The sequence below is a fragment of the Colletotrichum spaethianum genome, assembly GCF_022836535.1.
Source record: "Colletotrichum spaethianum MAFF 239500 DNA, contig20, whole genome shotgun sequence".
Taxonomy (NCBI): Eukaryota; Fungi; Ascomycota; class Sordariomycetes; order Glomerellales; family Glomerellaceae; genus Colletotrichum; species Colletotrichum spaethianum.
In genome coordinates, this window is record NW_026054790.1 from 608,863 (window position 1) to 636,179 (window position 27,317).

General features: G+C 43.9%; 6 protein-coding genes across 6 annotated transcripts; 3 read left to right on the forward strand and 3 right to left on the reverse strand.

Annotated features, from left to right (window-relative positions):
- Positions 1-12,050: 12,050 nt before the first annotated feature.
- ColSpa_07869 (tripeptidyl-peptidase sed4) lies at positions 12,051-13,955 on the forward strand (the record flags this gene model as incomplete). The annotated part of the gene is made up of 1 exon (XM_049274081.1): positions 12,051-13,955. One exon carries the CDS (start codon positions 12,051-12,053, stop codon positions 13,953-13,955), a length of 1,905 nt encoding a protein of 634 aa, XP_049130038.1.
- A 170-nt stretch (positions 13,956-14,125) lies between these two features.
- On the reverse strand, positions 14,126-15,841 carry ColSpa_07870 (FAD-linked oxidoreductase; the record flags this gene model as incomplete). Its single annotated transcript, XM_049274082.1, has 1 exon — positions 14,126-15,841. One exon carries the CDS (start codon positions 15,839-15,841, stop codon positions 14,126-14,128), a length of 1,716 nt encoding a protein of 571 aa, XP_049130039.1.
- Positions 15,842-16,947: 1,106 nt separating this feature from the next.
- Positions 16,948-18,207, reverse strand: ColSpa_07871 (oxidoreductase ptaL; the record flags this gene model as incomplete). The annotated part of the gene is made up of 1 exon (XM_049274083.1): positions 16,948-18,207. The coding sequence occupies one exon, from the start codon at positions 18,205-18,207 to the stop codon at positions 16,948-16,950; it is 1,260 nt and encodes a 419-aa protein (XP_049130040.1).
- A 1,422-nt stretch (positions 18,208-19,629) lies between these two features.
- On the forward strand, positions 19,630-21,256 carry ColSpa_07872 (cystathionine beta-synthase; the record flags this gene model as incomplete). The annotated part of the gene is made up of 2 exons (XM_049274084.1): positions 19,630-19,895; positions 19,951-21,256. The coding sequence occupies 2 exons, from the start codon at positions 19,630-19,632 to the stop codon at positions 21,254-21,256; spliced, it is 1,572 nt and encodes a 523-aa protein (XP_049130041.1).
- A 352-nt stretch (positions 21,257-21,608) lies between these two features.
- ColSpa_07873 (signal recognition particle SEC65 subunit) lies at positions 21,609-22,496 on the reverse strand (the record flags this gene model as incomplete). Its single annotated transcript, XM_049274085.1, has 1 exon — positions 21,609-22,496. One exon carries the CDS (start codon positions 22,494-22,496, stop codon positions 21,609-21,611), a length of 888 nt encoding a protein of 295 aa, XP_049130042.1.
- Positions 22,497-23,216: 720 nt separating this feature from the next.
- Positions 23,217-25,663, forward strand: ColSpa_07874 (palmitoyltransferase AKR1; the record flags this gene model as incomplete). The annotated part of the gene is made up of 6 exons (XM_049274086.1): positions 23,217-23,474; positions 23,553-24,362; positions 24,410-24,500; positions 24,552-24,816; positions 24,864-24,976; positions 25,026-25,663. The coding sequence occupies 6 exons, from the start codon at positions 23,217-23,219 to the stop codon at positions 25,661-25,663; spliced, it is 2,175 nt and encodes a 724-aa protein (XP_049130043.1).
- Positions 25,664-27,317: the final 1,654 nt, after the last annotated feature.

Genomic DNA, 27,317 nt, shown 5'->3' on the forward strand with positions numbered 1-27,317 from the left:
TCCCAGTAGTTGTAGCAGCCATGTCGATATGACAACCATCTCCTCTCACTTCTTTTAGGGCGATCATAAACTTCCACGCCAGGCTTCACTGTATTAATAAAACCAATTCTGATACTTCCTACCTATTCCCTAGTCTCTCTCTTCGTAAAAGGCCTGTGACTGAACATTAAGTGGAAGTGGACGGCGTCCCATTTGGCAAAGAATTTCTGCGATGTATGTATGGCGAAACACGAGGAGGAAACCCGTTCGGCCACCGACCAGCCCAACATGAAAAGGATCTTAACTGTTACATAAGCCGGACATGGGCTTACTATTTAGACAGACCCCCAGGGTTAGATAGAGCAATACAACTTACTTCATACACACTAGGGACACCCTAATAGTATGGTAGCATAACCGAATTTTGATTCGGGGACTACTACTAATTCTTTTTAACTATTTAATTAAAAAGGACTAGAAAAGATTATAGTAACTATTGCTGACTAACAATAATTAGTCCTAAGTGTAGATATAGTGTTTTGCTTATCCTCTACCTAGACTGATAAAATGACCTCTTTAACCTCCTAACTTTACCCTAATAACCTCTATCTATAACTATACTTCTTTTTTTAACCTCTTTTTATTAAATTAAACCCTTTTTTATTAAAATTGACCCTAAAAGACCTTTATAATCTTAGATATTTAGACTTTTAACTAATTAGTTAAGTAGAGCATGTTGCTAGATAACCTTAAATAATACTCTACTAAGCTTTTATAATATACTAAAGTAATTTATTTATTTAATATAATTAATAATAACGTTAATATAGCTAAGTAGTTACTAGTAATGATTCTAGATAATTTAGATTAATTTATTTACTTTGATATTAACTATTTAGTTAAGTAGTTAATAGCTAAAGCTATATTTAAAGCTTTTTTGTAATATTAGAGATAATAAGTAATAAAGTACTAAAAAGCTCTTAAAGTATCTAAATTAGCTAATAACTTAACTAGCTTATAAATGACTTTAAACCCTTAAACTAGACTTATAAGTAAATAATTTAGTTTTATTAACTTTTTATAACTTTTAACTTTAGATACCTTTTAATAATAGAGGGAAGATAGTAGTAAATAAGTTACTACTTCTCTTAATTAATTACTACTTTCCCTTTATACTCTTTTATTAGTTAGATAACTATAAGACAACTACTGTGACTAAGTAAGTATTAAGCAACCATAAACAATAGTAATAGTAGATAACACAAAAAATCCTTAGTAGAATACAGGTTATTTAATTATTACTTAAATAATAGAATTATTAGCTTTAGTAATAGATAAATACTAATAAGATATATAAAGTAATTTCCTTAATATATTGCGTATATAATACTAAATACTATAAATTAACTTTATAGATTTAATAGTTAATGCCTTTTAATAAAATTGTTAATAATATTTACTTTTTGTAGTAGTAGGAGCTAAAGTAGCCTTTCTTGTATAACTATGCTTAGTGGATATAGGTATTTTTAACTTGGAAGTAAAAGACTTTGTATAATTAGGTATAGTCTTAGATGGGAAACTGATAATATATACTGACATTTATGCCTTTATTGACTAACTAAATGACCTGGTGGTGACTAGATTAGAAGACTAGATATAAGAAGTGTGGATATAATGTCTATAGAGTATAGTATTGGTGTGGTATACCTAAATCCTAACTTAAGTTGATTATAACTTGCTTTGTATAGTAATAGTCTTAATGATTACTGCTAAACTAATAGAATAATTCTGACTATACTATAGTAACGTAATATAACGCTGGAAGACGGTATCCTATGGCCTGTATGATGTCTAGTAGAACAAGGACATGTTAACTTATGTCTAATTAATGATTTGTGACACTAAGGTATGTAGTATTATAGATACTACTAGCTAGTTGTGAGCTGTCTATGAATTATTTGATGGGGCTATCAAGGGTATTATTATTCTGCTAAAAGAGTTAACTATATTTAATGATTTCTTATAGGATGTATAGGACTATAAGTCTATAATGAAAATAATGGCTATAGAGTGTACTTTTTGCTAGGTTTAGTAGAATTAGTAGTTTTAATAGCTTTTTGTAGATAAGAATTTATAGACTACTTTATATAACTGTTTTAGTTGTTTTGTATAAGTAGTAAAGAACTTAGTTAACTAATTTAATTAGAATTTATAGAGTAGTAGATATAATAATAAAAACTAGATTAACTTGTAGTAAAGAAGGATAAATCCTTAACTATAAGCGTTTTAGACTAACCAAGGATTCTAACTGTAGTGGAATTAGCTGAACTAGAACACTAGATTCTTGATAATGTACTAATTTAATTAATAACACTAGCTATAATTATATAACCCTTAACCTTAAGGGAATAACTGATAAGCTTTTTTAGTTCTAGAGAATTAATGGATTAGATGGAACGATAGACTAAACCAACTCCTTAATAACGCTTTATAACAGCTTTAGGCTATGGCCTATTATAGAGACGATAATAATGTAGAATCTGTTAATGAGTCTTCTATATTAACCTATTAACTACTATTGGTGATAGATAAGGAGACTGAAATGATTGACCTTGGTTAGTATGATTAGATAGTGTATGATGATGTGGCTTTAGAATGGATTGAACCTGGTGGTGATTATGACTTTATAGAGTTATATATGGAGGGTTTTAATGCTTAGTTTGTAGGTATATCTTTTCTTTAGTAACTTTACTTAATAATGTGTTAAAAATGTTGTTTTTGTTATTAATTCTTTCTTAGTAATAACTAGTTATATAAGTATGTGTAAAAAACATATGCTGATTAGAAATAATAGACTATATTAACTTAAGCTTTTTATAGAGATAAGTTTTAGTATAACTTGATGGCTATAAGTTATTAACTAATAATAGATGATTCTGGTTTAATTTTTATTAAATTACTAGTGAACTCTAATAGTTAGATTAGAGTAGGCTTTAGCTTTAGATTATAGTTATACCTTTGATACTAGGTAACCCTTAACTTATACTAAGACTTAATAATATAAATTAATATGTGTAGTGATACTGGGTGCTTATTTTTTCTAATTGACTAATAAGTACTGGATAAATATTATGTAATGCTGGAAATTTGGATAAGAGTAATACCCTTTAATGTTAAAGGTATTAGTAAGGCTATACACTTAATAAGTTATTATATGATTATGGACTTATATTTCTAAGGCACTAGATAAAGTGATAGTAAGGTAATGGTGGCTATAATTACCTAGGAGCTAGTAATTGTTAATAACTTATTAGTTAACTTGCTTATTAGTATAGACTGTTTAGGCCTGGAATAATTTAATATTTTTAATAGTAAAGGCTATATAATCATTAGATTTTATAATATTAAGATATTTATAGTAGTATAGCGTAATGAGATATGATACTAGGTGAGAGTTGTAGCTAAACACCAAATCGTTATTTTACCTAATACTATAGTGGTTATTTTTATTGGATATATTGTTTATAAAAGTAAATAGGACTTTTTGTTTAAGCTAGCTAATTTACTTGTTAGTATATATATAATGCTTACTAATTTCAACTTATAAAAAATCATGGTCTGAAATGATATAGATTGTTATTAAATGATCTAATGTAACTAATGTATGGGATATTTGGTGTTTATTGACCTATTAGCTTAAGTGTGGATAGTTAATAATGTAGACATAGATAACGTAACAGGACTTGCATTGAAGAAGTTAACTTGATAGGCTTTATGAGTCATTAAGGTAGTACTAATCTGTGATAAACAGGTCTTTAAACACTTTATTAGCGTTAAAATCTACAACTAATAACTAGATATATAAGCTATTAGCGTAATACTAGACAAGTATATTTATGTCTTTAAGGATACTAGTTTTACTAATGTTCTAATTAATTAATAAATGTGTATCTACTTTAAACCTGATTAGTATTAACTTATATTAAAGAAATATAAAATTTACTTAATTAGCTTATTTGAAAAAGAAGTAGTAGAACATACTCTGGTAAAGCTTAACACTAAGGTCTATTGTATAATGACTTAAGTCCTTGTAGTGTACTTTGTTTTTGTTGTGTAGAGACAATAGGATGAGGAATAACAGGCAGAGCCTATATTCTTGACTGCTGATAATAACCTAAAGAAAAAGGGTAAAATAGTTATTAATGTTTAACTACTAAATAATATTATATTAATAGATGCTTATCTTATAAAAATATAAGATAATATTATTACTAAATGTGTTAATGTTACTTATATATTTACTTTTAATGTAATAGCGTTCTATTACTAATGGTGAGTATACCTAAGCTTTTAATGGGTATTTATAATTATTATTTATAAAAGATAATTTATATTTAAGTGTTTTATTATAGGCTATAAGAATTTGAATGTATATGTTTAGAGATAAATAGATGTTATTTTAAAGGATATGGTAAGTGATTTTTATTGTAATGATATTGTTATAGCCTTGAAGGGACTTGATTAATATGTTAGGGATATTAAATAGGTATTATAGAGATTAAGTAAAGCTAATATTTTACTAGGACTTGATAAATTATATGTAGGTTTTTTGATTGTAGTGGTTCTGGGGAAACTGGTTGACTTATTTGGACTTATGATGATGACGGCTAAACTATAAGCTATTAAAGCTATTGACTTTTTAAAAACCTTTAAATTACTTAAATATTTCTTTGGACTTAGAAGCTTTTTGTGTTATTTTGTTCTATGATATACTATAATTGCTTAACCCCTGGAGGAATGTAAGACACTACTACTATACACCTATTAATGATAAGATAGTGATGGAAAACTAAAGACGGGAAAAATGGTAAAACTAGTATGTAAAGTATAAGTTACCTTAGTTAATGTTCTCCTACCTATAGCAAAAGAGATTAATGCCTTTAATTAACTTAAGATAATACTAATAATGTATATGGTGTTAACGTTTTTTTCCCTGAAATATTAACTATTTGTTGAATTTAATGTATTAGTAGATAGTATTAGAGTTTAAGTTTTTTATATTAAAGAAGCTGTATATTATAACTAGGAGTAATAATAATACTTTTTATGTAATGTTATTAAACTTATAGCTTTTATGTTATAGATACTTAGTAATATAGAATAACGTTATTGGTTTATGGAACTTGAAGTTATAGGCTGTGTTTAGACAATTTCTAAATGTTAATATTGGATTTGATTAAGTTAAGTCTAGCTAGTAGTTATCTTTATAGACTATAAGGTAATTATAGATATTTAATTTTAATAGGTTAATAATATTATAAACTTAATTGTTTATATAATAGCTAATAAAAAACTTATTTATGTAATGGAATATATTAGCTAATTTAATATCTAGATCCTTTATAAGCTAGGAAAGGATTACTTGGTTTTAGATGCTCTAAGCTAACTATTAGTAGTAAACAAGACTGACCTAAGGATACTTAGAACCTTGGATTAACTTCTAGATGATTGTTTAATGGATTTTGCTTTTGTAGCAATTAATAATAGCCTACCCTTAGCTTTGATAATTGCTAATACGCTAGCTAAAAAACTCTAACTAATTAGTAGTATGGTTTAATTGACTTTTAAATTTAAGGACAAACTTTAACAAGGCTATAGAGAGGACTTTATTTAGTAAAGAATTAATAATATTATATGATAAAATGAAGGGCTTAAAAAATATAATAGAGTAAAAATCCTTTTTTATGTTAAAAATAGACTTTTATGGAAGATATAAACAGATAGTTACCTTGATAAGCTTTGTATCTTATGATCCTGTTTTGTAGACATCTTTGTTATAGTTTATGATAGTAATTATATTAGTTATAGAAAACTTATAGAATTCCTTTAAGGCTTTTATATATATAATAGACTTAAGGAATTCTGATAATATTTATTATACTACTTATTGTGTAAAGTCTATTAAATATAACGTTATAAGGTATATAAGAACTTGTAACTAATTTTACTGCTATTATGTTTATATTATATGATTTCTATTGATTTTATGATAGCTATTTTTTTGTTGTATTTTAAGAACTATGATTATGTAATAGTTATGGTTAATAAACTCTTTAAAGAAATGTTTATTGTTATAGGTAAAATAATAAATACTGCTGTTACCTAAGGAAGTCTCCTAGGTAATACACTGATAATATTTAACTAGGGATTCTTAAAGACAATTATCTCTGACTGTAACCTGAAATTCTTATTATAGGTCTAGATAGTGATTTAGAAAGCGGCAAGGATAATGTTACTTTACTCTATAGCCTATTACCTATAAGTAGATAGATAAATAGAGCGTATAATTTAGATAGTTAAATCTATATTATAATACTATTTATATAGCTTTAATAGCCTAAAACTTTAGCTTAAAGTTATTTTATAACTCTAGTTTAAGTATAATTATATTAAGAGCTTTTTGACTAGGTTATTACTAAATAAGACAAATAAAGGCTTTATGCTTAATAATATTCTACTGCTACTATTAGATATATATACACTTGTTGATTTTATTAGACCTTTACTTGCCAGGATAATAATATATGATGCTTTTGTGATTATAGTAGTTACTATAAAATGGTATTATGATTAACACTATATAACTAAATTCTTTAACAAGGGACAAAAAGTCTTTTTATAACTATATAAGGGATATAATATCCTTTAAGTAGTTATCTTAGGACCTAAATATAGGTAATGATATGCTAGACCCTTTAAGATTACTAAATGTATAGGTTGGTCTGCTTATTGACTATGATTTCTGCTGATATAGAAGATTTATAATATTATCTTTATTAACTACCTAGAACTAGTAGAATAAGTTAACCCCTATTATAGAGGACTACTAATAACAACTAATTAGCTAGTTACTACTTAACTACTTATTATATCTAAAATTGTTATAGAGAGACATATTAAATCTAGCAAATAATTCTTAATTGCCTACAAGATATAAGGCTTGGATTATAATAGATAGATCTTTGTAACAGAACTTAATAAATTACTTGATGTTATATATCTAAAAAGCTAGTAAAAGAAGAATAACTAGGTATAAAGAAAGAGACTGATAACTATAACCTTAATTATGGCTATATTACTAGAGCTTATTAATAAAACATGATATTATATAGAATAATAGTAAACGATTATTATGACTTGATGATATTAACTAATTTTACTAAAACTATTAATTTGAATAATTACTAGAATATAATGGTATCTACTTTTTGAATTATTGTACTTACTAATATGCCTATTGTTTTTACTTTAAGCTAATTATATTATTTTTATTATTTAATAGTATATAAATCTTTTTTATTTTAGCTTAGCTTTAATAAATTTCTTTTTTTTTATATTATAAGAACTTTTTTTATTTAATTTATATTTAATTATAGTAATATTTTATTATTATATATATATAAAACTAAAACTTATATTAAACTATAAATACTTTATAATAAAATAACTAAGTAACTATAGTAACCTTATAACTTTAGATTACTATAGCTAATAACTCTATATAATTAGCTAATACTACAGGTTACTATAACAACTTATGTAAAAGTCTTTTTACTAGTTTAGCTTTTTAATAGATAAATACTATAATAGATAATAACTTTATTGTTGAATGGATTCTCTCTTCCTGAGAGAACCCGTTTGTACGATCGTACTCGGGTTAAAGTTAGGGTGAACCAAAGATGTATTTTCCGTGATTATCTTCCTAACTACAAGACTTGGCTTTCGTACACAAGATATATGATCTCGTACGTCCCTGAGTCAGTTCGGCATGAATATACTTTTGATCCCCTCAATGGATAACCGAGAGCCGAATATCCAGTCTGTGCCCTCTGCCATGATGTGTGTCCCTGAGTCGTGCGTGTCGTACAACCAGCTGGTGCTGTTATTCCAACATTTATAGATAACTTAATACTATAATAAACTGCTATTATATTAAATAACGTAGGTAATAACTTGATCCTTTATTAAGCTGTTATGACCTTAGGTAATAAGGCAATATAACCTAATGATAGTAACTATAATATTTTTAAACTTAAGCTGTATTTACTAATAGAGCTGTGAACTTATATACTAGTCTTGAGTATATTTAATTATAAGATAATTTAAGTATATGGAGGATAAACTTTTGTCTTTAACTATTGCTGATAATATAATAAAGATGCTTTTTTTTGTAGGAATGAACAAACTCTTTTGCTCCTAGAAGGAGTTGCTTTAGACTAAAGTATGTTGATAAAAGATGACTAGGATGACGTAAATAAATGGATCCTGATATAATACCTATGTAGGTACTATAATAATCTTATTGTTTATATAACTACTAGCTACTATTCTCTTTAAAACTACTAAGCTAAAGAAGAGATTAATGTAGTAAGGGTAATAGAACTTTTAAAAAAATGGTAGAAGAGTAATTAACTAGTTATATTTTTTAATGATAATGGTAAGGATGATAGTAATAATAATAAACTAGATATAATAATTATTAATAATACTAAGACCTTAAAGAGATAAATAAAATTATGAAAGAAGATAACTAAACGTAAAAATTTAATAATCTTTTAAGATTAGGTGATTCTAAAGAAATAGATAATAACTAAAAAGACGTCTATTATAACTTTTATTAATAAGGATTTCTTTTATAAGATAACTAAATTACTATAGAAATATTTATAGCTAATAATATATAACTTAATATTTGCTTAGAAGAAAGCTTTTAACCTTATAGTTAAAATCTTTAATAATAATAAGATAAATAAAGCTATTTTTAATTATAATAAATGGTTTATCTTAAAGATGCTTTATAGAAAGGTAACTTTATTCTAGAAAAAGGGTAACATATTTTCTTATATTATATGCTATGTAGTTAGAAAATTTAAGGATAATGAGATACTTTTATATTATGGAATTATAGCGACTTTACTTTATAACTTGTAACTATTAACTAGTTAAATAAAGAAAGTTATTTTATATATAGTATTACTTTTATATTTAATAAGTTATAAATTAACTAAGGATAGCTTGAAATTAAATTAACTTTTATAATAACTTTAGAAAATAAATATTATTTCTAGAATAATTATTAATAATAAGGATATAGAGAATGATGATATTTGATTGATAGCTGTAGGTCTTATTGACGCTAGATATAACGTTATAGGATAATTAACTAAGAACAAAACTATTTAGAATATAGAAGTTAATAAGAAGTTATAAGTTAGAGAGGAATATTGTGACTTTGTTGATTTTATTAGTAAAATTATAACTAATATAACTATAAATAATAAATATTGACTTTAGGGAGTAGTATAAGAGCTGAAGAATAAGGGATAGCTTGATTTAGTGAAGTATACTAATAAGATCTATGACTCTATGATTAATTGTAATAAATGTAATATTATTTAAGATAATATATTTTATAAGATGATATTATAACTAATAGGTAATAGTAATTCTTTTATCCTTAAATACTATGTGATTACTTGTGAATATGGTAAGGAAATAGGAGCTTATAATTAATAATTATTAATGTTAATAATAGATAATTAATGACTAATAATTAATAATTAAGGATAGACGATAAATAATAGGCAATAGACCTTTGTGACATAAATTTTTAGACTTACTCTTAGCTTATCTCTAACTTACTACGACTTACAATAAATATATCCAGAAACATGACTTGTGACGACAAGAATCGGAAAAACCGGCTAGATAAGCAGTGAGGGCACTACAATTTTTGACAGGGGTAGACTGTTACATAAGCCGGACATGGGCTTACTATTTAGACAGACCCCCAGGGTTAGATAGAGCAATACAACTTACTTCATACACACCAGGGACACCCTAACATTAACATTGTACCCACTTGTAGTCTGATTTCACCAAACCTAGCCAGAGGGAAACAAAACTGGGCCGTTCCTATCAGTTCAGGTCTGTTCAATCTCCGCCTAGGCCAGTGTCAGGCGCCCAGAGGGGGGGGCACCGGCGCGGCACTAGTGGGGCCGTCGGCGGGGTAGCTGGGGGCCGCATCGACACATAGTCAAGGGATTATAAAGGGATTCTAGCTAAGCGGCCAACACAGACTCCGACAACAAAGCCAGGGGAACTGGGCTCGGTCAAGGGGGGGGGGACCTGGGGGCATATAAGGAGCAGCTGCGGCGGACCTAGGGGAAAAGGCAGATTGGAATAACAGTCAACACCCACCCCTACCTGTGCCCATCGCCGACCTCGTTACTCTGTACGACTCCAGCCTCTGACAGCCAGTTGAGGCTACAGCAGTAACTGCGCGGTTCCAGAGATGGAAAGGAAAACCCCGGATGTTGTTTCTGGGGTCTCGTTATGTCTTTATCATCAATAACCCGACGAAACAAATGAGACGTCGGTAAGAGAATGCTCGCGTTCCATTTCTTATTGAAGGTTTGCATGTTCAACAGGGCGAATTGAATTTTGTCGACTGACATGGTAATCCTGGCCGCTATTGTAAGAGACATTATTTTTATTCTTTATTCCCCCCCTTGTTCTTTCCAAAAAGGCAAATCGCGCGTATTCGATACGATGGTTCGCCTAACCCCCAGTCTCGTCATTGCAAGCAATCCCGCTTACTCATCTGTATATATAGCTGATTCGTTGTTTTTGAAGCAGCATATTTGAAATGCCAACAGGGCAGACTCTTGCTCGGATTCTCAGACGGTCGGATTATACTCGTGTCAGACCACTAGTAGGATTCAGCTTTCCCGCGACCAATGCCCGCTGCATACGCGTTAGGACGCGTAGGCACGTTAAGAAGCTAGTGCTCTGATCCATTGCTCTTCTTCAACTAACATTCAATGACCCAACAATCCCACGGAGGACGCGGGCTGACATCTAAGGACGAAACAAGGTTTCTGCTTGAAGGCTTGAAGCAGCGCTAACGTATCCAAAGGACTTCCCTGGAATGTTTCTGCATTTTGAATTAGACGCTGCCAGCGAAATGGTCGCAGCCAAGAAAACTCGTCATCATCTCCATGCTTGGAAAATAACGTTATCGTGGATGTCTCTAATGCCGAGTGATGTTTTTCTCAGTCATGGGATATTCGTACAAAGTCATACTTAATCACAAAGGTAAGCAGAATCTCCCCATCAACTATGTCACGCTCTTGTTCATGACGCATGCAATTATTGCTACCTCCCAATCTTATCCACGGATCAAAAAGGCCGGGACTGACCAGCAGCCAGAATTCTCACCAGTGCCTATTTGTAACCTCGAAATTGCCAGCACACTGGAAACATAAAAGACGCGGCGTTCACAAAACAAACAACGTTCGTGGAATTACGGGAGCGAACGAAAGGACCGCCAGGGCTGGAAACTTTAGGCTAGATTACTCCTTGTGAAATCCTAAAAGGTGATCGTCAGGGTTGACTGTTCTCATACATCTGGACTTTGAGATGTGAGAACCCCTTAGCAGTGGTGCCTATTTTAGGGTTTTACGCTGGTTCGGATCTTAATACTTTATAACGTTCTAGGAAGTTTTTGTTCGGTTTGTAGATCTTTGTCGCAGCCATGGAAGGTTTTCAAATAGATTGCCCCTGCTATATCGGGTGGGTACCGAGCGACTCGTAAATGTCGCCATCCCGTGTGGAAACTTGAAACTGGTTAGTGTATACGATTGGGAAAAGACCTAGACCCTGACTACAACCCTGACTACGGTGGATCTTAGGTTGAGTCGAGACCTTGTCTTGTAGTAAATTTATATCGGTGCCTTTAAGTTTGAGAACGTTTCAAGCCAAAGACTGCGTCGATGTCTAGGTATCGAGGTTTCGAGCATGTTTGGCACCTAAGTTAAACCTCACCGGCATCCTGAAAGTCGGTCTAAATCAGCTTCACAATTTCGCAGCCCATAAACTGCCAACGTCCTGCCGTTTGTAATGCTCAAGGCTGTCTTGGTGCTTTGACGGCTCATCCTTTATATAGCTCATTCATTTTCTTTAGTATCCGAAAGGCTGTTATGTGAAGGAGTACAACGTATACCGTGAGAATGCTATCGCTTCTGATCACCCTTGTTTTTCTTTCTTGCTCAGTCACTTCCGTCCATGTATCTCAGCAGGGCCTAGTACAAGTGGAATATGCCAGAGCTCCGCCATCTCAATGGATACGTTTTCGCCTTGCGGAACCGAGTCACTCTTTTGATCTCTCGATTGCAGTCGACAAAAGCCTTCACGTGGAGCAGGTGCTCTACGGCGTCTCGACACCGGGCCATGAGCTCTACGGCAAGCACTTGACTCGAGATGAGGCGCAAGCTCTGCTCAATCCAGATGGCGAAGCCCGTGATGCCATAGTTAGCTGGCTTGTTGAACATGGAAACGCGGATCCCGCAGAAATCACCAGCGACAACCACTGGATCCGGGTGAATACGACAGTGAAGGATGCAAACAAGCTTCTTGATGCGGACTTTGCATGGTTTCAGCATGTGGACAGCGGTAAGGAGGTCTTGAGAACATTGCAGTACTCACTTCCACTCGACTTGAAGAGCAAGATCTCATTGATAACTCCCACGACGAGGTTCTGCTCACATCCTATGATGCACCAACAACCTGAAGCTTCCGCTCATGCAGAAGACCAAATTGCCAGCGATGAACTCCGAAAACACAAGAGGTCATTTGCGGGACTGAACCCCACGCTTCTGTATACAGTGCAGGCGGACACAGCCCCTCCACCACGTCCCCAATCTGCCCAGGTCGACCCCATTTGCAACAGAACCATCACGCCCAACTGCATTAGGGCTCTGTACAACTTTCCGGCGAAATTGGCCGTCAGCCCGGCCCGCGGCCTCGGAGTTTACGCTTCTCAGTTTCAGGTTGCCAAATTCGCCGATTTCGCGCTCTTCGCCAAGAACATCGACCCACCTTCCATGGGTGTGAACTTCTCCTTAATGAGCATCAATGGCGGGACGACGGACCAAAACCAGAACAAGTTCCCAAACTCCGAGTTGAACTTTGACATCCAGTATACTGCATCTTTATCCAACCCGGTGCCAAACATCGAACTCTCGGTTGCAGGAGATGGGCCCATCAAGCCAGAAGCGGGTAACCAGCCTGGGGACACGACCGAGCCCTGGCTGATCTGGTTGGACGCTATGCTCAAATTGCCCGACGACAAACTCCCGCACACCATTACAACGAGTTTCGGCGAGAACGAGCAATCTCTCCCCGACGGTTACGTTCAACAAGTGTGCAACCAGTTTGGCGCTCTCGGCGCCAGGGGTGTCACCATGCTCGCGGCATCAGGGGATTCTGGTCCGGGCAACACCTGCGTCTCAAACGACGGCACCAACAGCACAAGGTTCCAACCCGTGTTCCCAGCGTCATGCCCGTTTGTCACCGGCGTGGGTGGCGTTCGGGGCGTGGCACCGGAGGTTGCAAGTGCCTTTTCGAGCGGCGGGTTCTCGGAAAAGTTCGCGAGACCAACGTACCAAGACCAGGCCGTATCTGCGTATCTGAAGAACACCATTGGGAACCAATTCAGCAATCTGTTCAATGCTTCAGGCCGAGGGTTCCCAGACGTCAGCGCGCAGAGCTTCAACCTCACATTCGTCAGCGAAGGCAAGATGGCCGGGTTCCAGGGGACGAGCGCCGCGGCGCCAATATGGACCGGTATAATTGGCTCGGTGAACGCGGCGCTGATTCAAGCAGGAAAGCCGTCGATGGGATTCATCAACCCATGGCTTTATGGCGCCGGACTACAGGCTATCAACGACGTGTCGGCCGGTAAGTCTGTGGGATGCGATGGGACTACTGGGTTTGGAACCCAGAAATTCCCGCCAGAGTTTGGAGCAAAGATCGTGCCGGACGCGAGCTGGCCGGCTGTCGCGGGCTGGGATGCGGTTTCGGGACTCGGTACCCCGGATATGGGTAAGATACTGGCATTACGAATGGCGATGTAAGTAGGGTGAACGAAGCAGGATGGCAATAAAATTTCCTTATCAGGCATAAAATGCACACGGTGTTCATGAGCTGAAAGAAGGAAACTCATAGTTCTGTGACTTCTTGGTCTATCTAGAACAGTCGAGTTGATGGACGCCAGCTACAAGCCTACATATGGTCTGTGGTACCGTCAGTTCGAACTGCTCGCCGCAGCAACCGCAAAGGGATTCGCCGTAAATGTGCCATTGGGGTCAGCCCTGGCCCTGACTTTCCCAATTCTCTTGTATTTCGCCTCGTCCTCGTAGTACGTCTTCCAAACTCTCTCATCGCCCATGTTCCAGTCTCCGTAAGATCCCCAGAGGACGCGTCTATCCTGCTTGCTGAAAGGGCTCTGTGGGCCGTTCATGATGGCGTCGTTCTTGGTCTGCCATGCCTGGGCATAGCTCTTGGACTCCTCATCGGGATTATGGAAGCAATCTAGGGTCTGCACAACGGACGAATCCCTCCAGCTGTACGAGGTACCGTTGTCCTTATTGGTGTAGAAGCGCGAGTTCTTGCCCCCGAAACATTGGATCTGAACCGAGAGCTTGCACCGCATGTAACGCTCATAGTTCTTCTCACCGGCATGCCCTTGAAGGTATTGCTCTGGGCTGTAGATGAGGTCAATACGGTCGACTACGGCGTCAACCCACTTATCCTTGCTCAATGTCGTCGATTTGGTCGAGTAGGTGCGCTTGACGTAGGGAAGGTCAAACTCGCGCGCCTTCGGGAAGATCCATTGACCTGTCATGTCGGACATTTCCATGTCGAATTCAGCGAACTGGAGCGTCTCGTTCTCCAACCGCCTCTTGAGGTCTCGGAACTTGTTGAACCAGGCGTCGACATTTGCGTCGTACTTGTCGTTCTTGTTGGTCGGGCACCACTGCGCGTAAAGGATGATGGACGCAGGGAACTTGCCGTTGAGGAACTCTAGAAACTTGTCTTCGAGAACTCTCCTAATTTTATCCTGGATGCGATCCCAAACGGTCGCGTCGTTAAGGTCCTTGAACAATGATGCCATGGGGAACTCGGTGCTGATGACGCTGACGCATAGGTCAAAGCCGCGAGGGAACGTAGGGTCGTCGGCCATGGCAGCGACCGCAGTAAGGAGCTGAGTGAGAACTTCCTTGGTGTAGATCCAAAGGGCCTTGATTCCGTGGGGGCCCTTGAACTCGTTGGGTCCAACAACAGTGCCAAGGTAACTCTTGGACTTGTACACCTCGACGATGTAGTGGGTGATAATACCAAAGTTGCCAGGACTGCCACCGAGGAGAGCATAGAAGAGCTCTGGGTCGCTTGCCTTGGTGACGTCCCGGATGATACCGTCGTGGCAGACCAGACGAATGGTCTTGATGTGATCACCGAAAAGGCCGAAGCTGCGGCCAAGCTGTCCGTAGCCACCAGTCTGGCCATGTCCACCCACGCCGACATAGGCACACTGCCCAGTGGGGACAAAGAGCTTGTTGTGCTTGAGGTACTTGTTGAGGTCCATCATGGTGGTGCTGACGCCAATATAGACAAGAGTCTTGTCTTCGGCGATGGGCTCCTTGGGCCGTAAGATCATCAGGTCTCTGTATGTGTTGCTCAGGTCGATTTGGATATTTTTGCCGCCTGTGGACGACGCGCCACTGTACTGGTGACCGCCACTCTTTACGGCAACGGCAACCTTGTTCTCGCGGGCCCAGTTGACGGCCCTGATGACGTCCTCATCATGTTTGGGACGGACGATGAGGTCCGGGTTCATATCATGCTCCTTCTGATAGGTGGAAGTGGCATACTGCTGGTTGAAGAACGCGTAATCTTGCTGTTCGAGCTCGTCGCCAGTGCGAGAGTATTGCATGCCCTCGAAGGCCTGAATACGAGGCATGATTGCGAGAAAGATTATAACAAGTAGTGATGGATGATGTGACGATAGGTGCTGTCCTGGCTTGGATATGGTAAATCGGCTTTCAATAACGCGCGGGGAACCTCTGTTTTATATTCGTTCACGTTTAACAATCTTCACATGTGTCATTTCCCCAGGCAGAAGGGCGTGTAAGTCTCTACGAGCAACTCTGAGTCAATTTTTTGGTGGGCTAATTTGAAAGCTCATTGGTTTCCCAAGAGACACAATGGCCAGCAAATCTGACACTGAGCCTCAGCCAGTGGTGAAATTGCTTGTTCAGCCAGCCTTGTATCATTTAGGTACCAAGATAGAAACCAAGAGTTTCGCGAGCTCCCGAACAAGACGTGCCAGATTGACCCTCTCGTCTGATTGCGGCGCCATTCTTGTTCTTACCTGCATGGTTATAGTATGGTTTGACCTACGCTCGTTGATCGACGAATGGCTTGAAGCTGGATTAAGACACGCTAACCCCATGTGACTGTATCTGACCTCCAGTAGGAGCGGGAAAAGCCCGATGGCGCACAGTACAGCAAAGTTCTGGGCGTAATTCCTCGGGCATACCGTGCCCGTCTGGAACTGAATCAAAACGCTGCTCGAATTGGAAGTTGGAGGTCATACGAGTAGCCTATGGCCAAGTCTAAGCCACCACGGTATACGCAGCAATTGTTTTTTTGTCAATTTTTTTATGTTGTCATGTGGTATTGCAGTGTTCATAAGCCACAGGCCAGGCTTATGTATACCAGAACAAGCCAATCAAGACGATTATAGAAGACTTTATGTGTCCTTTCTGCCGCCTCTTATTGGCGTTCTTGGAACCAAGCACAATAAATATTACCCTCACGGGGAAGCTTATATAGAGCTGAACAAGTTGCATACCCTGATGCAAGTGAGACATGCATGACCCCAGTTTGGTAAAAGCTGGGAGAAGAATAGATTCCTCGTCAAAAGGTTCCGGAATGAATTTAGTGCAACCCAGAATCAAAACGCATACCAACCAGATAGCTAAACCAACGGACTACAGCGACACATTACAGAAGCCGGATTCGGAAGACATCCAGACTTTGGTTCGCATGCACTGCAATGCCCAATCACGACTCCTTGGCCCATTGTTTCCCGCTCCAGAGATTCCCAGTTGTCCATAACCAATAATCCCGACCTTTGACCATCCAAACCATGAAGCTAGGCAACTGATACCCCATGGCCGCCCCTACGCCTTTGCTCCTGCCGATTGGCACCATTTGGGTCTCGCGGGTATCTTCTGCAAATAGTCTGTCCTTGCCTTCCGCAAGCTCCAGTTTCTCTGAAGCCAGGAGAAAATCGCGCTTGATGTTGGAGCACAGGATAGGGATGGCGCTCAGGATGTTGTGGACGGCAGGCCTTGCGAATGAGGATGCGTCACCAATGGCGTAGGCTCGGGGCCCAGCTTTGTCGATGCGAAGGGTCGAAGGATTGGTGTTCACTCTGCCGTCTGGAAGGAGGAGGCTGCTGTCGATGAAATCAGTGTTTGGTCTTGTTCCTGTTGCCGGGATATAAAGGTCTGCATCGAGCGTCTTGCCGTTGTCGAGGGTGACGGTTGCGTTTGCCGCGACTTCGTCAGCTCCAGCTACGGCGGGGTGTACAGCCGCGACCCGAAGACCTTTGAGAACGGTGACTCCAACCTGGGCGAGATAAGCCTCGGCCTTTTGCGCGATGGACGGGCGGAGCGCGGGAAGAATCTGAGTTGCGGCAGTCACAAGAGTAATGGCAGCTTTTGGGTTGTCCAGTACGCTCTTCCACCAATTCGGTCGACCGTTGAGATATTCACCGAGCTCCCCGGCGGTCTCAACTCCCGCTGGGCCCCCACCAGCAATGACGATACTCTTTGCCTTTGGCAGAGCCTTTCGAAACTCAGCCCAGCTCTGCCTCAGACTCTGCGAGTCGTGGTTGAGACCGAGAAGAGGCGAAGGGGTTGATGCACCAGTCGCAATGACTACTGCGTAATAAGTGAGTGTCTTGACGCCTTTATCGCTTGCCAAGCTGAGTGTTACAGTCTGCTTGGAATGGTCCAGTGCTGTTGCCGTTGCCTGGATGAATTGGAACGTGTCATTGACATACGAGTTGAACACGGAGGAGATGTCGACGAAGAGCTTGTCTTGAGGAAACATGTCTTCGGAGATCAACGCTCGAGGGCAAGCCTGCCGACACATGACTTGAACCGAGGGGCTGACGAGAACCACCTGGTACACATGCTGGCTAGGCAGCCCCGGCAGGACGTGCTTGAGGAGGTAATGTGCCGTTGATACGCCTCCGTATGAGCCACCGAGAATGACGATAGTCCTTTGTGAAGATGATTTGTTGGGATCGACCATCGTTGTGTCGCTTATCCCAATGAGAAAGACAGATACTGGTGAGTTATGTCCGTGTAAAGTAGTATTTGGAAAACAGAGTCAATGCAATGGCATGGAATTCAAAGTTTCGAAGGACAACTGCCACATTTCATGATTGATAGATAAATATATAGACATGTATATACAATGTATTGCTATAATTCTCCGGACCAATTCGGGCGGATGAGTGGCTCTAAAATCTCCCAAAAAGGGAATCTCGAGATGGTGGCATGTCACAAGAGGATTCGCGGGCGAGATTCGGCCGAAATGCGGACGAATAAGCAATGCACATGCGTTTAATACCTGAAGTCATTTTTAGATTGCGTGTTAGTGTTTCGGAAATTCTCAAGGAAATACGACATCCAATGTTGAGTTGTTCTTTGAAGCAGTTCCTCTGCAGTAAACGACGAAGCGATGGAACTTTCGGGGAGCTGTTTGCATGGGTCTTTTCTGAGGGATGTCGTTTGAATATCTCTGACTAAGAGGGATTGGGGTAGCATTGGCTTTTAAGTCAAGATTGTCATTGTGGCGCTATCAATTTGCGTTGGTCTCTAATTGTCGGTGAGTCTAATGGAAGCTGTCGATGAACTCAAGGTACAACTCTTCCGCGTCCTGTGACGAGGCAGTTCAATGACTACGGTACACCACCGTTTCGGCCGAGTTGCGGATACAACCGGCCGAGATACGTACACTTTAAAGGATTATGCGACCTCTCAATTTCTGACGCAGTCGTCCTTGCAAGCCCAGTCAAAGGTCGAGTCAAGCTCCGAAGTGTGTCGAGTTGCCAGGGCACTTGTCAGTCTACAGTCTCCCGAAACCCAGAATACCCGGAACAACCCACGTGCGCTACCTGAGAAGCAAGACTCGGGGAACACCGAGGGACAGGGTCGTCAAGGTTTCCTAGCAATGACATAATGGTAACCTGGGAAGGGCCGGCGTGGATGGGTGTAATGGGGCAGAAGGGGTAAAGAGAAAAATTCCAGAAGGAAGAGAAAAAAAAATCAGAAAAATTCACTGGGGCGGGCATGCTCAGGGAGGCAAGGTGCCACAGTACCTACCGTCCGTCGGTGTGGGGATGAGGTTTAACCGCTGCAAGGAGCCCAGTCCGGGCCCTGGCTCGTCTGGCCACCGCGGGTGGGCACCTGTACGGATCGGGGCGGTATAAGGCAAAGGGCGCCAAGGGAGCGCGCCCATGCGGGCGGATATCTTCGGCGTTGGCGGGGTCATTTTTCCAATTCTCGCACCATCCCACCAAGTGGATTGCGTTTCTGTTTTCACCCGTCGCACCGCCTACATCACGTCTGTGGGCTGACCGTTCCACCTCGTCTTCCTCTCTCCTACAACACCTCACTCTCTACCGCCCCTAACGAACCCTCCCCGTAAACCAGTCATCCATACGCAATCATGGGCGACGTCAAGTCCATCAACGCCACCAGGATGGCCGTCACCGCCCAGTCCGCCACCGAGCTTATCGGCAACACGCCCCTCGTGCGCCTCAACAAGATCCCCCAGAGCCTGGGCATCGAGGCCGAGGTCTACGCCAAGGTTGAGCTCTTCAATGCCGGCGGCAGCGTCAAGGACAGAATCGCCCTGCGCATGATTGAGGAGGCCGAGAGGTCCGGCCGCATCAAGCCCGGTGACACCCTCATCGAGCCCACCAGTGGCAACACGTACGCTGCCCCGACTGCTCCCCAGACCCCGCGTCCCTTACTGACAGAACCACAGCGGCATCGGCCTGGCCCTCGTCGGCGCCATCAAGGGCTACAAGACCATCATCACCCTCCCCGAAAAGATGTCGGCCGAGAAGGTCTCCGTCCTCCGCGCCCTCGGCGCCACCATCATCCGCACACCCACACAGGCCGCCTGGGACAGCCCCGAGTCGCACATCGGCGTCGCTCGCCGCCTCGAGAAGGAGATCCCCAACGCCCACATCCTCGACCAGTACGGCAACCTCGACAACCCGCTCGCCCACGAGTTCGGCACCGCCGAGGAGATCTGGGCCCAGACCGGTGGCAATATCTCCGCCGTCGTCGCCGGCGCCGGCACGGGAGGCACCATCACCGGCATCGCCCGCGGCCTGAGGAAGCACAACAAGAACATCAAGGTCATCGCGGCCGACCCCCACGGCAGCATCCTCGCCCTGCCCGAGACCCTCAACAAGGAGCACGAGAACGAGTCCTACAAGGTCGAGGGCATCGGCTACGACTTCATCCCCGACGTGCTTGACCGCGAGCTCGTCGATAAGTGGTACAAGACGGAGGACCGCGAGTCCTTCCAGCTCGCCAGGAGGCTGATCGCCGAGGAGGGCCTCCTCGTCGGCGGCAGCTCCGGCTCCGCCATGGCCGCCATGGTCCGCGCCGTCAAGGACCTCGGCCTCGGCAAGGGCGACACTATCGTCGTCGTCCTGCCCGACAGCATCCGCAGCTACCTCTCAAAGTTCGCCGACGACGACTGGCTCGCCGCCAACGACCTCCTGCCCGAGGTCAACGGCCTCGATACCCAGGCCACCACCAACGGCGCCGAAAAGCCCAAGGCCGGCAACGACCCCTACGAGGGCGCCACCGTCCGCGCCCTGCGCCTGAAGCCCGTCATGTCCGTCCCCGCCACGAGCCCATGCTCCGAGGCATCCGAGATCATGCGCGACAAGGGCTTCGACCAGCTCCCCGTCCTGTCTGCCAGCGGCAACAAGCTCGTCGGCCTGGTGACGCTGGGTAACCTGCTCAGCTACATCTCCTCCGGCCGCGCCACGGCGTCCAGCCCCGTCAGCGACGTCATGTTCGACTTTGGCCGCCTGGACGAGGTCGTCACCGATCCCCGGCAGGCCGGCGAGAGCGGCGAGAAGAGCAAGAAGAAGCGCAACTTTGTCGAGATCACCCTCGACACGCCGCTCTCAGTGCTTAGCAAGTTCCTCGAGTGGAACAGCGCCGCCGTCGTCACGGAGAAGACCGAGGGCTCCAAGAGCTTGTCCAAACCGGTGGCCGTTGTCACCAAGGTCGATCTGCTCACCTGGGTCGTCAACAAGAAGGCCTAGATCCCTTTCCTTTTCAACCTCGGACAGAAATAGCGAGTTGGTTTATAGACGGAGCGAAAAGAAATCACAAGACTACACGAGGAAGAACGGTAGTTTCTGCATCGGCGTTTGGAAGCGGGCATGGCAAGGTGGCAGGGACGAATCTTGGGTCGCATCAACTAACCTCGGTTGGCAGCATTTGCTTGGAATCTTGGGACGGGGTAGACTCAACATCTACATAGAGAACAGGGCGGCTCTGGTCCTCAAAAAGGACAGAATTCACAATCACAGTTTTGCGCATCTGAACCGGAACATCTTTCATCGACCGAACCTCATTATGTGCTTTTATTATTATTTGCCCTTGCCGCAACGCTTATATCCGTTGGGCAATCCAGGACCACCACTTGTCGGGGCCTGAGCCGTTTCCGGTGACGTTGCCCGCAATCACATCGACGTCGACGTCGAACTCGCGCAGCTGGTCAAAAGTGAACTTCTCCGTGCCGTACGCGCCCAGCCAGTCGTCGTGCTCCTCGGAGCCGATCTCGTCGATGCCAACGCCGGAATCCAGCAGGCCCTTGCTGCGCGACGAGCGTATCCGAGTGATCTCCGCCTCGAGGCTCGACTTGACCAACGCGCCAGGCAGCGCTGTGAACAGGTCCGTCTTGTTGGCGGCGACGAGAACGGGGATGGGCGCAGGGGGCTTCGACGACTTGCTCGAAGAGGCGCGCTTCTGCAGACCCAGGAGAACGTCGTAGAGGTAGCTGGCAGTCGGCGCGAGGACCTCGTTCTCGCTGATCGCGGCGGCGTCGATCATGAAGAGGATGGCCTTGAGCTTGGACTTGTCCGAGGTGCTGCTGGCGAGCTTGGCCATGGCATAGTTGCGCAGCTTGCCGTGCCCCGGGGTATCGACGAGGAGGAACTTTGTATGGGTGCCGCTCGTGTCGTCGTGGTTGCGGAAGCTCTGGGCCGTCTTGCTGTCGCGCGAGGCCGTGAGCTCGACGGTCTGGGGCCGCTGGCTCGTGTGCGTGGATGCAGGGGCGTCGCCGCGCTCGAAGAGGGTGAGGAGGGCCGTCTTGCCGGCGCCGGCGGGGCCCAGAAGGAGAACCGAGGGGAGTGTCGTGTAGGGCGTCGACTTGATCAGGATGTAGTGTAGCAGGATGGGGAAGAGGAGGACGATGGCGGCGCCGATGGCGATGACCGGCATGGAGGGGGTCATGATGAGCTCGAAGAACTCCGTGAAGGAGCCCATCTTGTCGGCCATGGTCGCAGTTTCTGGTGTCGCGGGGTTCAGAAGAGTTGGGAAGTATACAGTGATGGGTTGCTCCCCTGTTGTGGGATACCCTGCGGACGAACGACTGGGGGGGTTGGCGATGTTGAGTCGTGCTCGTTGACAGATTTCCAGAAGAAAACGTCCAAGCCGTTCGTCAGTGGAGACAACGAGAGCGCAAGTGGAGCTTTCCCACGTCGACGTGATCAGCCACAAGAGACCCACTTTTTGAAAACGAGGCTGAGGCTATCGAAGAATCCGCCTAGCCAGGGTCTCAGTGCCAAGCTTTGAGGCGCTAGCTCTTTCTCAACCAATCACGGCTAGCACGGCAAACAAAGGTGGGTCCACCTTTGTCAGCTCAGCCTCGCTAGTCCGATTTAGGGGGAGTGTCTTCGGTGATCTCCTTCTCACCCATAATTCCCCAGTCTTCAACAGTTGCCGAGCTCGTGAGCTGACGACCACGTAATTTCGCCCACTTGGCTTTCGGTGCCTTTTCCGTCTTTTCGACCGTGGCCCTCTCGTTTATCATCACTTTCCTGCCTTGTATCTGCTTGACCTCTTGTTCCGGATCGACCTTTGAGCAATGCGACGCTAGGTTCGAGCCTAAGTTAGTCCTCCCAGCACACCTTCGTTTCGTTGTCATCGCAGCTCGCATCTACACGTTCCCCTCAAACCCGACGCATCGCAACGCTTGGGTTGCGACCGCCGATATCGATGGACAAGTCCTCCACCCCAGGTAGCGCTGCTGCCCCCTCTGTGGCCCCGAATCAGCCGGCAAACAAGACGAGTGCCGCTGCGCCGACATTGAATAATGAGCTGGAGATGGGCAACATTGGCGGCGACGCGCCGAGCGCGGAAAACGATATTATGCAGATTGCAAGAGTGGGAGACGTACCGGCCATGGAGAAGCTCTTCGAGTCGGGGGAGTACGATGCGACATACACCGACGATGAAGGCATCACACCCTTGCATGTACGTTGCCGCCAAACAACCTTGCAGTTCTTTGTACGCCCGAGGCTTTGATCACATGGTACTAACAGCAGCGTTTAGTGGGCGGCGATAAACAACCAATATGCCATGTGCAAGTTCCTCATCGACAATGGCGCCGAGATCAACAAGAAAGGAGGAGAATCCGTTGCGACACCCCTCCAGTGGGCCGCTCAACGATGCCACTACTACACCGTCAACCTCCTCCTGCAGCATGGAGCCGACCCCCTCATCACCGACGCCCAGGGCTACAACACCCTGCACATCTCGACCTTCAACGGCAATACCCTCTTGCTCGTCCTTCTCCTCCACCAGGGCATCCCCGTAGACGTGCTCGATAGCTACGGACACACGGCGCTCATGTGGTCGGCCTACAAGGGATTCCCCCAGTGCGTCGACCTGTTCCTCCGATGGGGTGCTAGCGTCCACACCACCGACGAGCAAGGGTTTACTGCGCTACACTGGGCGTTAGTCAAGGGCTCGCCCGCGTGCATACAGAAGCTGATTGAGTACGGAGCCGACCGGTTTGCGAAAACGGAAACAGGCAAGACCCCGGCTGTGACGGCAAAGGAACTCAACACGACGGGCGCGTGGCACAGGGCTCTGAAGGAGTGCGGGTACGACGAGGACGGACAGCCAATTGAGCCGCAATTCCCCGGCGCGCGCTTCCTCCGCCAGGATAAGAGGGGGTTCGTCACCAAGTTCTTGTTCCTGTGGCCTTTCCTTCTGGTATGGTCCATGATCACGATATTGGGGAGTATGCCAGTATATGCCGGCGTGCTCTTTGCGCTGGCTGTTGGGTACGGGATGCAGTGGTGCGCCCAGCAGGTCATTGAGTTTGCGCCTCCTGATATGAGACACTTCCATAGAACAGTAAGTTGCTGACTGACTGGTACTGGGGCCTCTGCTAACGGATTTAGCCCTGGTTGGCTGGTATCTTTGCTGCTTCACTGTTCTGGGTCGGCCTGAGATGGCTAACTACTATCCTTCCTGGTACAACGGGCTCATCCGGTATGTTATGATAGCCTTGAACGTGCTCTAGTCGGCGCTGACATGATCTAGACGGTACTGGATCTCACTGGTGGTTGAACCTAGTCTTTGGCGCGCTCCTCGGACTTTGCGCCTACTTCTACAGCGCCGCCATGCGATACGATCCTGGATTCGTCCCCAAGATGAACGGCATTGCTGAACAGAAGGCGGTCATCGACGAGCTCTTGAAGCAGTGGAAGTTTGACGAGACCAACTTCTGTGTCACATGCATGATCCGGACCCCCCTTCGCAGTAAGCACTGCAAGCGGTGCCAGAAGTGTGTCGCCAAACATGATCAGTGAGTCGACATGAACCCTTGTTTGAGGACACTGCTGACCAGAACAGCCACTGCCCTTGGGTCTACAACTGTATTGGTGTGAACAACCACCGCCACTTCTTCATGTACCTCATCAGCTTGACTTTGGGAATCATCGCCTACGACTTCCTTGTGTACTACTGTAAGTGTTGCCTATTCATGCTGTGACTGTGTTGCTAACACTGTATCAGACTTTTCTGGTATGCCGGATACGGTGTCGGACAGCTGCAACTTCCTTAGTCCTGGTCTCTGCAAGGTTGTCAACGCCGACGGCTACACGGCGATCCTCACTGTATGGACTACTCTGCAGCTTACCTGGGTTGGTATGCTTCTATTCGTGCAGTTCGTCCAAGTCTCTCGAGCGATGACGACCTACGAGAACATGTTCGGTGTCCAAGACGGCTCCCTCACCTCCGCCTTCACATCGACTGGAACTCCCCTGGACCCGAACCACCCATCTCTGACGCCCCCGGATGCAGCTGGCGGTCACGGCCATGCCCACGCTCACAAGCACAAAGGCGGCCGTCTCCAACAGTGGGCTCGTCTCCTGGGTGTCGATCCCTTCATCGAGACCATCCGTGGTCGCGGCGCCGCAACCCAGAACAAGCGGAGAAAGAAGAACCCCTATTCAAACGGCTGCATGGCCAACTGCCGCGACTTTTGGTGCGACCCGGCACCCACGTTTGGCCAGCGCGAGAACGGTTCGGCCATTCTGGGCGGTGAGCCCGTCAACTACACGGCGATGTACGAGAGCCCGAGCCTGATGAATATCAACAGAGGGCGGAGGAGAGCGGGTGGTTATGAGTCTGTCGCTGCTGAGGAGGTGTAATGGAGTATTCCAATGATGACAATGATGGTCTGAAGAGATGATTACGGAGGGCTCATTACTATTTCCACGGCTGCTGGGAGAGAAAACGCGGCGTTTGTCTTTGAGCGACGACTGCTTATGGAAGAAAGATTTGACGAGGCTAGACGATGTTTGTCAACTCACGAAACGAAAGAGCGGCGTAACGGGCAGACGCCTGCATAGCTCGCCATGTATTAATTTGGGTATATGTAGAAGTATGACCTTTATAGGTGTTTGAGGAATGGGAGCTTCTTAATCTGTGTTCTTCCGGACCCTAACTATGGAACTTGTCAACAGGAGATATCTCTATGATAGGGTTGACCAAGCAACAGGGGTTGCAAAAAAAAAGTACCACTGCAGTGCTTCACATCAACAATACCATGGGGGAGGAGGCCCGAAGGCTTTTAGAGCATACCTACTTTCACCCATCAGCCAGGGCCCCTCCCGGAAGGAACGCCTGAACAGCAACGTCCTCTCCATGATAGAGTCGCAGGTATGAGCAAATAGAATAGCATTCCACTCTAGCTCTCAGGTCAATCCACCAGACACTGCGACTTGTGGCGCGGTACCATAAATAGAATAACAGCAGTGCTACGGGGTCCCTTTTCTGGAGCAAGTCTTTGAACGTGCCATGGATGGTCCGCGGGAAGAGTTGAGTGTGGCCTGTTGTGAGCTCGCGATCTGGCAGGTCCAGAATCTGAGATACCGCGTGGGCGGCATGGAAATACGGGTTGTCTTGTGCTGTAGACGAGTCTTTGAGGTTACATACGGCAGCCAAGGCACTTGGTATGCCATCTATGCCTCCCTCTGGTAACGGTGAGTTCATATGAGCATAGGTCGCCGCCATGACGCAGAAAAGGCTGTCCGCTCGCAGCGGATTGATGGTGTGCCACAAGGACATCTTGCCATTGCTCATACGTAACCAGTCCAGGTCGGAGGAGTCGGATGAGTTGAGAGGCCACGCCTGTTCCGGTGTGCATGCATCAGGGGACGCGAAGGTCAGTAGGGCCAGAGCAGCCGCAGTACCCCAGATTGGATCCTTGTCTTTCGCTTCAATCGGTTCTTTCAACCGCTTGTTAAAGAGAACTGTGCTTTGAGACCAGTGAAAACACTCCTCTCGAGTGCGACCACAGCCTGCAGGGCCGTTCAGATAGCGATCATATGTAAACGCCACAGCGAGAGAGGCGTGCATTAAATAGGGATACTGTAAACCAGATATTAGCCGAGCTCAAGCCCAGGATGGATGGTCCGGCTTCTTCGTTATCTGTCTGACAGGCCAGAACTGATACAATAAGACTTACAGCGAAGGCGAGTTCCAGGAGCTTACTGTTGACTTGTGTCATATGAGGATCGTCAGGGGTAATGAGACTTTTTCCAAGATAACGGGTTATAAAGTCTTGACACCTTGCATTTAATTGATAGGATGCCACTGCGTCAGATGTCCAGACAGCGTTTGTGAGAGATGGCTGCATCTCTGTTTGTCCCTGAACCCCCAGTGACCACCCTGTGTCAGCGGCCATGGGTTGGAGGTCAGAGATATTGGATAAGAAGTTGCACAACACCCCAAACGAGGTGCATCTCTTGCACTGCGGCTTGCCTTGGTCGCACTAGGGGACCAACAAGATGCAGTCAGCCA